Source organism: Dipodomys spectabilis, unplaced genomic scaffold, assembly GCF_019054845.1.
Source record: "Dipodomys spectabilis isolate Male_0828 unplaced genomic scaffold, ASM1905484v1 ptg000891l, whole genome shotgun sequence".
Lineage (NCBI taxonomy): Eukaryota > Metazoa > Chordata > Mammalia > Rodentia > Heteromyidae > Dipodomys > Dipodomys spectabilis.
The window spans coordinates 4,326-21,831 of NW_024871568.1; the positions used below are offsets into that span (position 1 = coordinate 4,326).

At 41.9% G+C, this 17,506-nt stretch overlaps 3 protein-coding genes, 1 non-coding gene and 1 pseudogene across 4 annotated transcripts; 2 read left to right on the top strand and 3 right to left on the bottom strand.

Moving 5' to 3' along the window:
• The first annotated feature begins 6,196 nt into the window (after positions 1 to 6,196).
• LOC122102798 (magnesium transporter MRS2-5-like) lies at positions 6,197 to 7,964 on the top strand. The gene is given in 8 exon segments (XM_042673490.1): positions 6,197 to 6,581; positions 6,664 to 6,734; positions 6,829 to 6,957; positions 7,033 to 7,274; positions 7,276 to 7,351; positions 7,354 to 7,377; positions 7,581 to 7,628; positions 7,734 to 7,964. Coding segments are annotated over 8 exon segments (1,206 nt in total).
• A 182-nt stretch (positions 7,965 to 8,146) lies between these two features.
• LOC122102797 (pentatricopeptide repeat-containing protein At1g69290-like) lies at positions 8,147 to 10,126 on the bottom strand. Its single transcript, XM_042673489.1, has one exon. It carries the CDS (start codon positions 10,124 to 10,126, stop codon positions 8,147 to 8,149), a length of 1,980 nt encoding a protein of 659 aa, XP_042529423.1.
• Positions 10,127 to 10,264: 138 nt separating this feature from the next.
• Trnak-uuu lies at positions 10,265 to 10,338 on the top strand. Its single transcript has one exon. It is a non-coding gene; the product is annotated as a tRNA-Lys (tRNA).
• Positions 10,339 to 10,713: 375 nt separating this feature from the next.
• Positions 10,714 to 12,414, bottom strand: LOC122102796 (annotated as a pseudogene).
• A 1,036-nt stretch (positions 12,415 to 13,450) lies between these two features.
• On the bottom strand, positions 13,451 to 15,895 carry LOC122102799 (erlin-2-B-like). Its single transcript, XM_042673491.1, is given in 10 exon segments — positions 13,451 to 13,567; positions 13,659 to 13,767; positions 13,912 to 14,126; positions 14,520 to 14,666; positions 14,935 to 14,979; positions 14,981 to 15,094; positions 15,203 to 15,262; positions 15,359 to 15,426; positions 15,525 to 15,648; positions 15,854 to 15,895. Coding segments are annotated over 10 exon segments (1,041 nt in total).
• Between the last annotated feature and the right edge of the window lie 1,611 nt (positions 15,896 to 17,506).

Genomic DNA, 17,506 nt, shown 5'->3' on the forward strand with positions numbered 1-17,506 from the left:
GGTGGCGGTTAAATCTGCACATCTTTTGGCTGTGGGAGTGCTCACATTGAGTGAAGTTGATGTGTGTCTAGAAGAAATCATCATTTGGAGCAGGGGGCTACTCTGTTTTTTTGCTTCATTTTTATGGTGCTCTCTGCTTATACAATTCCAACTTTTTTATATGGACTTTTACGGGGATTGCCATTAGTCTAAAATATTTCTTTTGAAAGGCAGGTCTAGAAAATTAGTTAGTACTAACTCCTAACCCTATTCGTACAGTAATGAATTATATCGGGTTCAATTTAGTGATTTTGACATTTATTGATTTGAGATTCTCGTCATGCACTAGTGAAATATAAAATATAAGTATAAATTAACACTTTTTTAGCATAGAAGGCTACAACCACACTAACGTGATTAATCTATAACCGCATGGGTGAGACTATTTTTTTTTAGATACTATTCTAATAGCTATTTTATTACAACGTGCTAGGAATCGAACCCTGGACTTCTCAAACCCCTCCTCACCTTTGTGCTGCTCGATCAAAAATCACTTGGCATGGGTAAGACTATTCATTGAGAAGATAATTGGAATAATTAATTTGGTGGAATATTTTGGGCAAGGATGTAGAAAATACTTCTAAGAAATTACAAAATTCCCAATCATTTTCCAAAAGGGTGAGTCAATGTCCTTTTCCCAGGGATTTTGTTCCATCTTAGCGAAAAGTTGATAAAAGAAGTCAAATTTGGAGGCCGAATTTTCTAACTAACACATCTATATAAAAAAAAAAATAGCTCTCAAATATGCAAATAGTATCACAAAAATCATGAAGTTCATGTATTGGTGTTGCAGAAAACAAGTTTGAGATTGGATCTTAATTGGTATCACAATTCTATTAAAGATTGTGATAGGATTTAGTCCCCTTTTCCTTATAAAAAAGAGCTGCATGTATATCAATCAATACAATTCAGTTTGAGGGGAACTTCTTTTGAATTCCATTCATGTACTTGTTGAATTCCATACATTGTAACACTTGAAATATTATTCTTATAAAAGGGACAAATCGCTTCTCTGCTTCTTGAATCCGACTAACAAGACAACTCTCCTTGAAGGAGGAAGGATCATCATGGTGGGTTGTTTCAGAGTCAGTTGGGTGCTTACAGGGAAACTCTTTTCTTGCTAAACCAAAACGATATCTATTAACTCGTAAGATTCTACTCAATTCTAACTGCCAAGGCTTTCTAAATCGAAAGTTAAATTACCATTTAATTAGTTTGCAAAAATCCCCAACCCAGATTTAAATTCACTGGAATATTCCCAATCCTAGTGGCGGGTGCCACATCCAAATGAGTGGACTTAATTTTTATTTTGTTTGAATATTAGGGTATTTTTTTTAATACATGTCCCTATTAAAATTAAAAATTGACCCCCACAAACAAATTAATTAACCAACAATTAAAACTAAATCTAAAAAAAATATATATTGTCCCCATTCCTCAAATTTTCTGGCTCTGCCCTTAATTTACCGGGACAATTAACGTACATGGTTGAAGCTATGCAAAAGGATTCCTTCAAGTGAGTTCCATCCCAACCCAATTCTAGCCTACAAGATTGTACTAAATGGACATATGTAGGTACTAAGTCATGATGTCCTGACCCAATTCTAGCTCTAAAAGATTGTACATTTGACTAAAGCATCGTAACAGATGTCTAGATCACTAGCCAGAGAAGCTTCAAAGATCGAGGGGAGCTTTCTCCTCAGCAACAGCAGCAACGGGTCCGAAGTGGGCAGCTGCAGGAGCACCAGGATGGAAAGCATGAAAACCAACCACGACCACCTTGTTTCGAGGTAGACTTCGGAGTATTCGGTGTCGAAGATGGCTGGAAATTCCTCTTCTATGTTTGCCGTGTGGTGGTCTTGATCTGCACTTGTTTTATCAGAATCGCTCCTTACTCTATCAGCTAAACTGCAAAACACAAATTGAACAGAATGGTTCAGGTTCTGGTACTTCGAGCCGCCTCGCTACACTGAGATCACCACCATATCCAAGCACAGGCACATTTAGTTTCATGGCGTTCTCTAACAAATTCAGGCATTGGTTTGGTTGGATCAGGGGATCAAGTCCTAAAGTGGCGGAGAGTATGTGCAGAGCAGGAGAAAGAGAGAAGCATACTTGCAAGAAGAACAACAATATCTGCTACAGTTCCAAGAGTAGCAGAACCCCCAACTACAACAAGAAAAATGGCAGCTTGGCCGCCTAAAGTAACACCGTGGACATGTACAGTATCGGAGTGTCCGGCTACAATTAGAACCATGGCATGATGGCCATGAACATTTCGTCGGACATGTACAGTATCGGAGTGCCTGGCTACAATTAGAACCATAGCATGATGGCCATGAACATCTCTTCGGACATGTACAGTATCGGAGTGCCTGGCAACAATTACAACCATGGCATGATGGCCATGGACATTTCTTCTTTTCTTCTGCAACCAACACACAAATGCATATTCCTCATTGTTTGAGCCTTAACTGGTTTGACATTCCATTTATAAAGTTCTACTTTCCTATGTGAATTTCGGGTAACATGAATTAGTTTTTCATTCAGATGCAGTGTGACCATGTGTTCTAGAAGCAAGTACATTACATGTAAGAAGAGTTTAAAGAATCAGACTGAAAATTAGAGCGCTTACATTGGAAATGCAAAGGACTTGACGCTGTCTCCACTTCCAGAATGTGAATGCTTGGAAATCTTTCCCGGATATTTTATCGATGAGACCCTTATTGCTGCATATGGATTGCGTTCTTCTTCATCCGCTTGCTTCTTCATTGCCTCCATTTCGTTTCCTTCCGCTATCGGAGGGACTACAACCACATTTTTCTCTGGTTGGAAGGGATAACGATTGCTCTTGTCAATGGCGGCGCAAACCGGGGATCTAGGAACCGGGCTTGGAGCTGTGAATTGAGGTTTTGGACTTAAAGCGAACAACTCGCCTGATTTGAAGTCCCCCAACATAATGGCATGATCTCTAGAGAAACTACTGTTTCCTATATGAATGCTAAACAGCGATTCATTCGAAGCCACACTCCAGTCTTGTGGCGTCGCAGATGGACTTTTATCGAATACAGAAGCTGGAATCCTGTAAGGGTCGTATCCATCTGCTGTTGTTCTATCCATGACCTGAAGTGGAGGGGATTTGGTTGGTGATGCGGGCGGGAGTCCAGGCTTCACATCAGGAGCCAGAGACAATAACATCGGACCCGGAAAGCAGTCATTCCTCTTCTCTTCCAATTCAGAGGAGTTACTACTGGAAGTAGCATCTGCATTGTCTTGAGGTGTGGTAATGGGGCAATCTATAAGCAGCAAGGGACTAGAATCTGGTTTGGGGTCCAATACTATAAAGAGATCCTCCGAGGATGTCGACGAAGAAGAAGTTGGAGAGACTAATTTTACTGATGGAGTTGCTCTCAAGTGACGACTGATGCTGCTCATACTTTTATCAACATCCATAACGATTCCTTCAGATGAATTAGTACTAGCTTGAGCTTGGACTTTCCCCTGCTACCATTTCCGGGTTTATCTCAAAGTTGTCTCCGCTTTCTGCTTGAACTCGTAGGTTTAGATTCGTCTCAAATGGATTAGTGCTCAGACCCGCCTTCCTCCCCGACATGTTCTCCTTCTGAATGCTCATCGGTTCCTCCCCAGTGTTCCATTTCCTTCTCCTCAAGCATTGAGCTTTCAAGTGGCCTTTCTTCCATTTGTTCAAGACAGAAGTTATCTGATCTAACGAAGAGCAGGTTCAAGAGCTGGGAGAAACAAATTAAAGGACTCAATGAGATCCAAAACAATGTGCACATCCAACACGAAGAGAGGCATCGACAACGTTATATATAATATAATCACACAACTACGGGTGCCATGTTTCTGATCTTGTTTAAGTGGACAATTAAGAACAAAAAATATCCCATCCATGTCACAACAAGTACATGCTTAGGCTCTCCATTGCATCCATTTGTGAGCAACTTAAATATATACCAACATCTTCTTAAAACTTCTGGTTTGCTCGGATTAAATTTAGATTAGTCGACTTAGAAACATTTGAATACCAGGTGATTTAGAACATGAAATAACATACTGGTAATGTATTCTTATCAAACATGAATCTGAAAGTTGGATCCTTCGATTCACATCGGCAAATTAAACTCACCAAATTCTTCAAAGGGTTGACGAACTAAACCCCTAAACGTAATGTAACGGCTACAAGGGAAATCGCCGGCAGCCGCGGCGGTGTCGACAAAGCGATGCGCTTTTCCGGTTCTGTCTCGTCCAAATCTACACGACATTGCAACAAGCGAATTAATTGCAGAATCCGTAAATCATCAGATGAACAAAAACACAATAAGCAAACAAAAAAAAAAAAGAAAAAGGACAGAGCTTGAGAATCCATTAATGGTGGAGAAATGGGTACCTGAAAGTTGAAACCAAAGATGTCGTTTTTATTTTAAAAGAGTTAACTTTTGGCTTAATCAATGAAAAATTTTCGTCTTGACAATGTTGGTCGTTGGGGTCTATTAATGGAGGGCGAGAGAGAAAAATCCAACAAAGAAATTCAAAAGAAAAATTTAAGAAAATGGAAGGCACAGGGAAGAGAAAGGGGAAAATCTTGGACAGAGAGTTTGATTTGGACGAGAAAAAATCAAAGGGGGGCGTTTCCGACAATATAGAGGAAACTTCAACTAACTCGGGGATACCATTCGCGCCATCTTTAACTAACTCCGTATAGATACGCTACGATTTTGATGGTTGCCACGTCGGCTGTTGCAGGGTGTTTTATGTCATTTTCTGTTGGACTTCACCAATAATCTTCTCTCGGGAAATCTATAAGAAAAACTTGGGTCCAAAGGTTGGAATATGTTTTTAATAATAAGAGCATGTACAAATAATTTTAGTTTTCATATCCTCAATTTAGGCAATCCTAGGGGGGTGAGTAGGAACCACGTTCTTTTTTTCTAATAATTGCTGGTATATTATAACACGTTGTCGGGTGATTAACTAGATCAAAGTCGATCTCTTTTATAATGCTGTGAAATTTTATATCGAATGGAGTGTATTTTATACCAAATTTGTAAAAAAAATTAATATAATATAGTAATTCTTAATATGAAAACTTTAATCATGTACAGACCTGAAAGTTCCAATATCTCGTTATTCTTACACGACATCCGTACTAGTTACCGATTAACTGGTTTGTGAGTATTCGGATCAAACCCGGACCGTGGTCAGCCCAAAAAAATCATTGGTCAGTAACAGAGACCCGCCGATATGGGCCTGCTACGCGGCCCCACTAACAATAGAAAGCCCATTACCAGAAAAAAAAGACGTGACGTGTAACACAGGCGATCATCATTGATAACAGAAACAGAAAATGTCAATCATCTTCTTCCTCGTGTCCGTCTCGGCTAATCCAACCGAAGCAAAGAAGACAGTGAAAAAAGGACTGTCCGAGGGTGGAAGTTGGCGCTGGAATTGTCTGATTTGCCTCCCGGAATCTGACCATTGACTTGTGAAGCTGTGAATTCGTTGTCTCTTATTGAGCCAGTGCTTGTGGGTTATCTTCTAGTTCTTCATTGGTGGTGGGTTCCTCTTGATGGGTTTTCTAAAGTTTCCATTTTTGTGATTGGTTTTGTCTTTTTAGGTGCCAACTTGGTGTCTCTGCTTATGTATTTTTGTGGGCTAGCTTTAGCTTCTTCATTGGAGTGATGGGTTCCTCGTGATATGCTTTGTAAAGCTCCAGTTTTTATGGTTGGTTTTACTTTAGCGGTTTTTTCCTCCTTTTTTATTCTTTGCCTTTGTTTCTATTGAAGCTTCTCTATGAGCATGTGGTACTCTTCTCATTCTTGGGAATTAATGTGGTTAAAACAGATGCTTTATGTTAGCTTGGTCCTTCTCCTTTGTTTTATTTCTTTGTTGTGACTTTGTCATGTTTAGTTTATTTGGTTTTAGTGAGCAAGAGGATGTCATGTTGGCGTGGCTTCCGGGGTGACTAATTGGTTCCAATTTGTTTGCCTATAGGTTATTTACTTTGGTCGCCATCAGGTCTCGGTACGTAGATGAATGAAGAACAATAGACTGGGTTTAGTCTGAAAAGAGTTGATTAAGAACAATGACCAATTCGGCTTTTTCTTGATGTGTTGAAATAAGAACTTGAAGTGGAATGGAGACTGGAGGGCCTACTTTTGATGGGTTTGGGAAATATCAGGGGTTTGGCTTTCAAGGATTAAAGAAACGGGGCCATGGACATGGGTGTCGTTCTTGGGTCAAGATCGATCAGAGTGGGAACTTGAATGTTTTAGAACTTGATAAGTCTACCATTATGAAGCATTGCGCTTTGCCCGCCAGAGATTTGCGTCTATTGGACCCTCTTTTTATTTATCCTTCAGCGATTCTAGGACGGGAAAAGGCTATTGTTGTCAATCTTGAACAGATTAGATGTATCATCACTGCCGATGAGGTGATTCTGATGAATTCATTGGATGGATGTGTTGTCCAATTCAAGTCGGAATTCTGCAAAAGGCTACAGATGAACAAGGATCAAGGAGGTAAACAAAAAAGAGCTGTTGTTGACTTGACTTTGTAAAAATATCTGTTATATACAATTACTTATGGTTGCCGCTGATTCAGAGGACTTGCCATTTGAATTTAGAGCTTTGGAACTGGCTCTGGAATTAATTTGTTTGACTCTTGATGTCCAGGTAGTCTGTAACCTGTTGCAGATAGACTGTATTTCCCTGTGAATATTAATGTAAATTTCCATTTATCTAAATGATGGTATGCTTTCTTGACCAGGTAAAAGAACTGGAAATGGAAATATATCCGGTACTGGATGAGCTAGCTTACTCTATCAATACTCTTAATTTGGAACGCGTCCGTAGACTGAAAGGCCAGCTTCTTGCGTTGACTCAGCGAGTTCAAAAGGTAAACTCTCGTCTTCTCCCCCTTTCTCCTATCACATACTTGACTTCTAATCTTTGTTTCTGATGGAACTTGTAGGTTCATGATGAAATAGAACATCTCATGGATGATGATGGTGACATGGCGGAGATGTACTTAACAGAAAAGAAACAGAGATTGGAAGGCTTTGCAGCAGATGATGAATATTTTGATGATGTTACATCAACGATGAGCAAAGAGGTTTCAAAGTCTGCACCTGTTTCACCGGTGCGGTCAATCAGTGGGGCAGAGCAACTACAAAGGGCATTCAGCAGTATTGTCAATACAAGTAAACATAGTACCCCTAACAAGTTCTAGTGAAGCCGAAAATATCGATCAACTTGAAATGCTGCTTGAAGCTTATTTTGTTGCTATTGATCACACACGCTCAGCAAGTTGTTCTCGGTGAGAGCTTATTTGCCACATGATCCACTTCTTACCTTGTTTCCAGCTCTTACATTTTTACTACCACTTACTTCTCTAAATAGTCAAATGATGCTATTAGAACAACTAAAGAAAGCTTGTCTGGCCTTGGAACCAGAGAAGATGCTTTCTATGATTTTCTTCGAGTCATTCGATCTAGCTCATGAACTTTTTTCCCCATGTAGCTTAAAGAATATATTGACGATACTGAAGATCTGATCAACATCAAGTTGGTGAGCTGTGGTTTAACGCCTTTTTATTGAAATTTCATCAATTTCCTCCCGTCCATCGACGAATCCTGACTTTGAGTTATGTCTTCATCCTTCCTTCATGAGCAGGGAAATGTCCAGAACCAATTGATCCAGTTCGAGTTGCTTCTAACTGCTGCAACTTTCGTGGCCACAATCTTTGCTGTCGTAGCTGGAGTATTCGGAATGAACTTCGAAGCCTCAGTTTTTAATAATTCGTCAACATTTAACTGGGTTCTGATTATAACTGGACTTGCGTGTGGGATTTTGTACTTTGCCTTTTTGTTTTATTTTAAGCACAAGAAGGTGTTTCCATTGTAGTAATTTACTATTGTTGATATCCAAGAACAGTAGCACTTGAATATCTTTGTACAGAGCTATTTGCACATCTTCAATTCCAGTGATAATTTAAAGATGTTTTAACACCACATAATATCTGAACTAATCTAAATTCGAGCAAAATTGTAAAACTCGGTTCCAACATATTGAATAACTCAACATCTTCATGCATTTAGACCAGCCCAGTTCTTGAAGGCAACAAGAGCCTCCATCTTGCGGAAGCTTCTCCTCCTCAACTTTGATACTTTGAGCTTCTTATGAGTTTCCATGAATGCTTGCTTATACCTCCATTTATCCACAAAGATTTTCATCTCCTGAGATTTTTCTACAACTTGCATCACAGCATCGAAGAAGCCTCCTTTAACCAATGCATAAAGGAATGCATCAACCAAACTCGGCTCAAAGTTTAAACCTTTATCCTTCTCAACCGAGACCTTTCGCTTTACTTCATTCCATAGCAATAGAACATTGAAATATTTCTCCCCCGTCACATATCCATTGATCAGGGATAAGTATGTTTGATCATTTGGTTCGAACTGAAGGAAAGCCATTCTTCTGAAAGTTCTCTTAGCATCTTCTAATCGACCGGCCTTACAGAAGGCATGAATAATCGAATTCCAGTCGTGGGTTTTCACTTCAACTCGAGGGTCTTCGACAACATCGTCCAGAAATGCGGCCATCAATTCGGGACGCTGGTTCTCCATCAACCCCGTCATGATTGTGAGATAACTGCCTTTCAGATCCTCCACTTTGCTCTCTCTCAGGTCCCTAAACAACGTAAAAGCCGAATGGAAATCTTGGCTTGCCATGGATGCTTCAATGAGAACATCATAACTGTTTGCATCTAAAACCAGTCCTGCATTGCTGATCTTCATGACCAGCTGGGTAGCTTCAGCTGTTTGATGCTCTTTGCAATAAGCCTTCAAGATGGGCACATAAACCCCGAGCCCCATGGAACCGCCTTGCACATCCATTTCATCCACGACGCTGTGCGCCTTGTCTGAAAATCCAAGATTAACACAAGCATTTATTATCCCAAAACCAACAGTTTTATCATACTCTAAACTCTCCGGCTCTAACTCCTGAGCCTTGGTAATCAAATTTGCCAACCCCGCTACATCACCAGCCTTCACAAACCCTTTAACCACCTCATTGTAAGTCTCATTGCCAAACCTCGGACCCTCATTGTCTTCGTCCCTCAATCCGGACAGGACAGTCTCCAAAACGGACCCCAAATCCCCAGACTTCACATACCCACTAACCAAACTACCATAGAAGAACCTCCTGCTCCGAAAACCAAGCCCAAACAACAAACTCTTCAACTGAACAACCTTATCTACACTCCCTTTCAATGCATACAAGTAAGCAAGCAGACCTATGGTTAGCTCATCAGGCCTAAGTCCGAACACCGACATCTTCTCCACAATGCTCTCCGCATCACTCACCGACGCCATCTCGTAGCAGCACGCCGCCAACGCGGCATTGCAAGCATTCAAATTAGGTCTCATAGACTCCACCTTCTCCTCCACAGCCACCCTACAACACTCCTCGAAAACCCGAAAAAAGGCCACGCCTTTACCACTCTTCTGGCTGATCTCAACCAGCAAGTCACCCCACATGGAAAAAGGCATAAAGTACCTGTATCTAAGCATGGATTTGACGAGAGCAAACGCGGGGGCAGACAAGTTTGCATCTTTCATGGAACCCAGAAGGGAACGGACCGTTTCGAACTCGATCACATGTGGGTTCTTCTCGATCAGGTAAACGGAGCAGGCAAACGCCCGCTTGAGGTTAAGGACGGAGGCGTCGGTTTGGGAGGCGAGGTGGGTGATTAGGGAGTTGGAGAGGGGGTTGTTGGTGTTGGGAAGAAGGGACTTGAAGGATCTCCAAGCGAGGTCGGTGTCTTTGGCGAGGAGGGATTGGTGGAGGGTGATCTCGAGCTGGTGTTGGGTTATTGGGGATTGGGTGGCCTCTGGGGAGTTAGGATTGGAGGAAGGTGAAGGTGAAGGAGGAGGAGGAGGTGGCTTCTTAGGGAAGGAGAAGATTGAAGGGTCCAAGAAGGAGTATAAGGAGGTTGAGGTTGAGAAAGAAAATGGTTTGGACAAGGGGAGAAGTGAAACAGGAGGTGGTCTTCTTCTCCACATTGTAGTAGCGGCATTGATGTGAGATTGGTGGCCACCGGCGGAGAGAAAAGAGAGAGCTTTTGAGCTTTTGCTCGTTTCTGGTTCTTTTTGTCAACATTTGTATATATATTGGCACAGGTCCTTGTCGTAACCATCCAAGCTGGAATAGCTCAGTTGGCTAGAGCGTGTGGCTTTTAACCACAAGGTCGGAGGTTCAAGCCCTCCTTCTAGCGCCAACTTTTTTTCTTTTCCTTTTCAAGCTTAATCTTTAACCAAGATTGCCTCCCTTCTATCTCAATCCAAAGGAGATTCTTTCATCGTTCACATCTTTCCTCCTGCCTTAAAGTTGACCGTATATTCATTTCACCGTCTTATACTACATGAGATGTCAAGATATTGTCTTTTACACTGTCCAATGTTTCTGGTTTTTTATAGCTACAATGTATTAGAGATCTTTTGTAGATTAAATGCACTATTAAAAGATGTCCTATGATCTTATTATTAACGAAATTCCCAGTTTCTGGAAAAAATGTATATGTACATCAATCAACTGCAGGCTGCAGCAGGTCTGGCGTCTGGGATAAGGAGCGGCAGTAGGCACATCGAGTTCATTCTCTCTGTCCCGCTGATGCAATGAGCAGGGAAACTGCAACTACAAACATGAACAGCATGCTAGCGAGCAGTGTGTAAGTTCTCCGGGACGATCTTCTGTATTCTCCAAACAGACTATCCCCCAGACAGTACTCACAAGTGGAAGTGCCTGATATAAGCGCCACGATAATATAAAGATGATTGAGTCAGTGTCTTTACGGACAGTTGCTTAGATTGGTCATATATGCATTAGACTAACCTGAACAGCATCTGCGGCAGCATACCCTGCTGCTTGGCCGCCCATAAACTGGAGGCCGTTTCCTACACCGCAGAGGAGACCTGCTAAGAAAGCCCACCACCTGCCATTCCAATCTCGGATATAAGCCTTCCACGACGATCTCGGTAATCCCAACACCGGTGATAGAGGAAAGTAAGATTGAGGATGATGGCTACGACGAAGCAGGAGATCGAGAACCAGAAGAATGCAGTGTAGACGACCAAGTTAGCGACACCTTTCCTCAAGGTGTGCCACTGATCATTTGTTGCCAAGTTAAATGCTGGAGAGAAGATGGAGAAGCATACACCAGCAGAGAAGGCAATTGTCAGTCCTATGAATGTGCTCTTTCCTAGAACCTGCAAGGAGACGATATGGCTATGAGTCAGTGAATAGTGGATGCTTCTAAGTGACCGAAAAGGCATTATATTTTGGGGCAACCTTGATTGCTCTTTTGTTCTCAAGCTCCAGCAGGAGTCCTGCTGCTCCAAAGTTTTCATTTTACTGATGCATTTCCGGCCTCCGGATCCTTTGTTGCTGCATAAACAAGTCTTTAAGAAAATTATAGAAAATGAGCAACATGAGTTGCAGACCAGACAACTATTCTAATCTACCAAGTAAAGGTTCTCCGGGGACATCAGAATCTGTAGCCCTGTCAAAAGGTCAGTTTATTATTGTCAGTTTCCGCTTTTCATCCGATAATTCGTAGAATGAATTCTACAGTTAAGGACTTCAACACAATAAGAGTACGCAAGTACCCTGCTCATCTTTTTCATCAGAGGACAAAGATTCAAGCTTTACTTGGTTGTCAGCTGCATTGGACTTGTAAACAGCCGAAGCAAGACAAGATGCGATCAAGAAGCAAGCGACGCCAGGGAAAAGAATCTCGGCCTTATTGAGCTTGTTGTCAAGGAAGTAATTCACGGTTGTTCCTGCACCAAAATCAATCCGAACACAACCTTTACAGACAGTTGCTTGCTCTAAATTTGTGAAGTTGCAGGAGCACCAATGGCAACTAACCAAAGACCACTGTCCATGCTAGCTGTGATGACCTCAGTCACTGATAAACCAGCAAATGCCAAAGCATATTGAGTCGCTAGATTCCCAAGGCTGAGAACAAACACCGACGGCCAGTTCTCCTACATTAGCATGATCAATCAGCCCGACAAATCAAGGTTTGAAGTTGGTTAGTCGGTTCGTTGAACATACACTCAACTGGGAAAGCTGGGTTGAGAAATTCGGTGCCATGGAGCCAAGCTCGCCGAAAGTCGAGGCGATATATCACAGCAGCCAGGAGATTGGCGAGAGAGTAATCGAGATAGGTGTGTTGGGGAAGACGGCCTCGTCTCTCTAGGAGAGTAATAAGAGCAGGCCAAGTTCCCAGCAAGCAAAGGGAAAGCAACATGCAAGCTATGGCTCCAGCTTTGTTCTCCACCAGATACATTTTCAGCCCACCACCAGAGATGATCCTCTCCTTGTAAGTTCCTAGAGAATCCTGCAATACCATTAACCTAACTGGAATTGTAGTTCAGGACTAGGGTTCAAACCTTGAGCACTATAATGAAGTAAATGAACTTCCCTTTAGAAAAACAAAGTACATATGGTTGAGACTTTACATGTAAGAAACGGAAACCATACCATGTGAAATGAAGAGTGAAAAGTAGGCTTGGCCTTGGGTTACAAAGAAAGTCAACGCACGTGTAAGATTCATACCGTGGTTAGCTGCTGCTTGGTGGTAAGAATGGCATCAACACCACCGGGGGATATTCCAACGGCGGCGGGTCAGATTCAGATAAAAAGATTCCAAGGTCGAGGGAACTCAGAAAAGTGTCATAATAATTTTCTGTTTTTCTGCAGTTGGACGGGAGGAGAGAGAGAAGAGGTAAATTCCAATTGGCCAATCAAAAGCCCCATCACATGTTTAAAGTCAAAACCTTTTCGTCGTCAATGTTCATGTTTCCTCTACTACGAAATCTGAGGTTCACCTAATTTATGTTCCGGTCAAATTATATTTTTATATTTTAAATGATTCGAACTCAATATTTATTTTAGCAAAATTCATGATTACTGGATATCTAATCGCCGCAGGTTCGATCACTGACCTCAATTTAAAGGTTTCTGATCGACGAGGTATGATTTGGACACATTGGTCCTCCCGTGAGGCCCAAATTTACAGGAGAAATTTTGGAAGCAAATTCATAAAAGTTGTTCGGAAATGTTCTCCTAAATTTCTTAGGGGTAATCCTTTTCCACAAAAAAATTAAACATATCTTTTTCATGCGAAACCAAAATAAATCCAGGAAACACGAAGCTAGCCAGATTAGTGAAACCATAACTTCATGCATTTGTATCGAAACCATATCTACAATGATCAAAATCATGATGCAGGCAGGCTACCGCGATTAGTGGCAGAAGACGGAGGATCAGCTACTATTTAAGCCGTTGAAGGTTTTTTTTTTTTTTCAGGCACCATTCTCTCGTTATATGCTGCTCTCAGACTGAATGTGTTCTTCAGAGCTGCCTCCTTTGATGACCTCATTGGACATCCTATGGAGGAAATTCCCTAGCAGTCTCTGATCGAGAACCATGTTCGGGACCTGGGAAAGGAAGCCAATTAATGAAGCAAGCAAGCCTTCGGAAAAACCATGCACAGATGAAATTGTGCAAAAGAAAATGCTCTTCCCCTACCTTGTCTCCGAAGAAGATTTTGGTGTTAACAGCAATGGCATCAATGAACTTCAGTTCAAGAAACTCAGGAGTAAGCTTCAACTTGTTTGCTTCAGCTTCTTTCATAACACTGTGTACAAGGTAAATCAGGCAAACTCGTTAGAACCTACCAAGCAGATGCTTAAACACCACTTTGCATGTTGGTTTAACTATCTTGCACCGAAACCACATCCGGAAATGTTCTCCCAGAGTAAAAAAAAGGGAACATAATTACCGATAGAAAGCAGCATCAGCGAGGCTCTTCTCATGGGCCATGTACATGTGATTTTCAATCTCCTGCTGCCTCCTAGAACTGTCCATTTCCATTAACTTCTGTTGCATGAGGATCTTGCTCACATTAGCATTCTTCTCGGCTTCACTGATAGCCATCTTCTTCATTGTCTCTGCCTCTCTCTCAGCTACTTTCTGTTTCTCTATAGCAATTAACACCTACACACAGATGTACATGTACAAGATCAACCTGTAGTCAGACGACTAATGTAATAAAATAGCAATTAACATTCGCTTAGTAAATGTAATGGATATTGGGCAGACTGGAAGCTGGGAATGAAGAGGGAAATTCCCTGACATCATTCATGGATCTTGGAGAGTTTGCTCCACAGGTCAACCAAGAGTTTAAGCCGCTGACTTCTACCTAGTTATGCAATTCAAAGTAGGGTCCCGGCAACTTTTTGGAACACACCAAACTTACTCGTGCTCTCTCCAATAGTATAGGAATTCTTTCACAGGAAAAATTGGTAAATGCAACCACCATTCATCCTCATCCCTTGGGATGAAACGAAAGGTGGATGGTGAAATTCATTTGATAGGAAATAGTTGCACCTTGGTACGCTCTTCTTCCATCTGTTCAAAGTTTCTCCTTATGCTCTCAGGAATGGTTGGTTTCGTCACTCTGACACTGATAATCTCAATGCCAGGAGCATAGCGAGTGCAATCACCCTGTAGTGCTTCTTTCATCTTTTCATCTATCTGCAAGAAGATAATATCTTTTACCAAACATGAGCCACTGATTTTGATTTTTCCAATAATTAATAAGTAGGACAAGGGCGACATTCTATGCGGAAACCAATGTTGAGAGAGTTTAAACAATTAGTAGTAGTCTAGTGGGAATAAATGCAACCCTCTCGAAAAAAAAGGAATAAAAAGCAACATCAAGCAACTACATACCCAAATTGCAATGCTATGATCCAAACAAGAATATCAATGAAATACACTCTCCTTAAACATTCATGAGTACCTGATCAAATACATCAATGTACACTTGTTGAAGAGAATGCGAACTAACAGAACTGATTGATTTCATGATGAATCTTGTCATATATCCAGGTGTGGTCGTATTTCACACCATAGTTCAGCAGTGTATCGTACACATGGTCCTTATGCAGCCGATTTACAACCTACAAATCGAAATGTATCTCAATTGATTCATAGTTCATACACTTCAAGTGACATTAAGTCCTTGATGGTACAAGAAAGAAGAAACAGTGAGAAATTTGCTAACTCACCTCGATCTTCTCAAAGTTAATCATGACACCACCTTTGGTCCCACATGGAATATCCCTGACCTGAATCCAAGTTTCCGATATGAAAAAAAAAATTAAATTCGTCTAAAAAAGAACCGTCCATATTCACAACGCAGAACATCAACAAAGAGCACTCACCTGATCAGTCTGAAGAGTCACTTGAACCGGCTCGTAATAGGTTATGAAAGGCAGCTTCCAATGAAAACCTAACAAAGTGATAACCGAAACAAAACCGTGGGCGATTCCGTATAACGTTGATTCCCGATAAATAACACTATACAAGCCAAAGCACAAAGCATCAGACCTGGACTAGTAATCGTCTGAAGAAGCGCACCTCCTCTCCAGTACACCCCGACATGCCCTTCCGGTACTTGGTGCAAGATCATCAAGCTATTCGAAGAAATATTCGATCCATACGACGCAAAAATCTGGAAAATAAAAAAAAATAATCAGTCACTAACAGTTAAAGTTAAGGTCCTACATCAAGCAGGAAATACCAGAAACGGTTACATTTTACGATGCAAGGATCAAGCTAAAGTAAATCGGTGTGGAGAAAACTGAAAATAGAGAGAGAGAGAGAGAGAGAGAGAGAGAGAGAGAGAGAGAGAGAGAGAGAGAGGTAGATCGGATTACCACTAAGAGGACGATGACGGAGAGCAGTAAGGTTGAAGACATCTGAACTACGAACAGGAGGAGCCGGAGCCGGCGGCGGCGGCGGCGGACGCGGCGGAGTTCCGGCTCTCCCTTCTGGCGCTTCCATCCTTCCCCACTTCTGCTGCTTGGCACCTCTAACTTCACTTTATACTTAACGGGCCGGGCCTTAAATTGAACTTGGAGCGCGCGCCACAAGGCCCATGATTCATTGGGCCTCGTCTTTTAGTGCTAACTACTCGAGAAAAAAAAATGACAGTTTTTTAGATTTAGGGACCAATTAGTTTGATTTTGAAAATTATATAACTACAAATATTAATGATTTATTGGCTAACTTGCCGAGTTAAGAATCATGCAGCCATCGGATCATCGCCGAATTCTTCTAACTTTGGGTTCTAGGGTCAGACCTTTTGGGCTTTGGGCCCACAAATTAAAGTGAAGCAGGCCCATCAGAAGGCCCACGGTTCCTCAACGACTACCCTTCCCTCCCCTCGTCCAATCCCCGCGCCATCTCGCTGATGCGATGCTCACCACATAAAAAAAAAACGAAGAGAGAAGATGCTAACCATAAACGGCGTCGTTCGGGGTAACAACGCCGACCACACGAATCTTCATGCGGCGTCGTTTCGTGAGAATCGTGGCGGTCGAGAGCTTCCCCGCCGTTCCTGCCGAAGCAAGTGGAGAACATCAAGGACGCAGACGCTAGAAAGCTGGCTTCCAGGATCCGAAGGCTTCCCGTAAACGTACTAATACTATCCTCTAATGGTTATTTAAACGTGATCGATTTCCTGTTTTCTTTTTTTTCTCTGGAGAAATAAAAATGGAAATATATTGACAGGTCAGCTTCGCAGAGAAGAGTATAATGAGCAGCTGTGTGGCGCCGTCGATCGGGAGCAAGGCCGCCTCCTCCCCGCCGCTGCTTCTTCTCCACGGTTTTGACAGGTCCTCCGTTGCTATTCGTTCGAACTTATTTTGGATAGATTTTCAGGAGAAAAGAAATTTTGAAAAAGGAGTGGTGCTAGAGTTCACTTCAATGTTATAATTCCAGTTCCTGTTTAGAATGGAGATACACATACCCGCTTCTCGAGGAGGCCGGACTCGAGGCTTGGGCAGTTGACGTTCTCGGCTGGGGTTTCTCTGATCTAGGTTCGTTTCTCTTCGTTAATGGAGGTTTAGACGAGTATAGACGATGTGTATTCTGCGTTTCGTGAGCTTCTTGGAGTTGTACTTGATTCGGTAACTAACCGGTTTCTTGTGTACCAGAGATCCTTCAGCCTTGCGATGTGGCTTCAAAGCGTGAGCACTTGTATCAGGTTCTCCTTTTGGATTTTGTTGTCGTCGTGGAAGAACATATAGCACATCTGCTTTCTTGATTGCGAATGTTCGACAACCTTCTTCCAAATGAGACACGTGACGATTGATTTTGTTGCCTGAATGCAGCTATGGAAGTCCTACATTAAAAGGCCTGTCGTGCTGGTCGGGACCAAGCCTTGGAGCTGCCGTTGCAGTTGACTTTACAGCCAATCACCCCGGATGCTGTAGGAAGACATGTTATATGACCTTGAGACTTGAAGAAGTTCCCGAATTTTTACAAGTTTTCAATCTTTCCAGGTGACAGCACTGGTCTTAATTGAT

What these genes read in the sequence shown, in the direction of transcription:
- LOC122102797 (XM_042673489.1), bottom strand. Translation starts at nt 10,126, where the DNA reads ATGTGGAGAAGAAGACCACCTCCTGTTTCACTTCTCCCCTTGTCCAAA.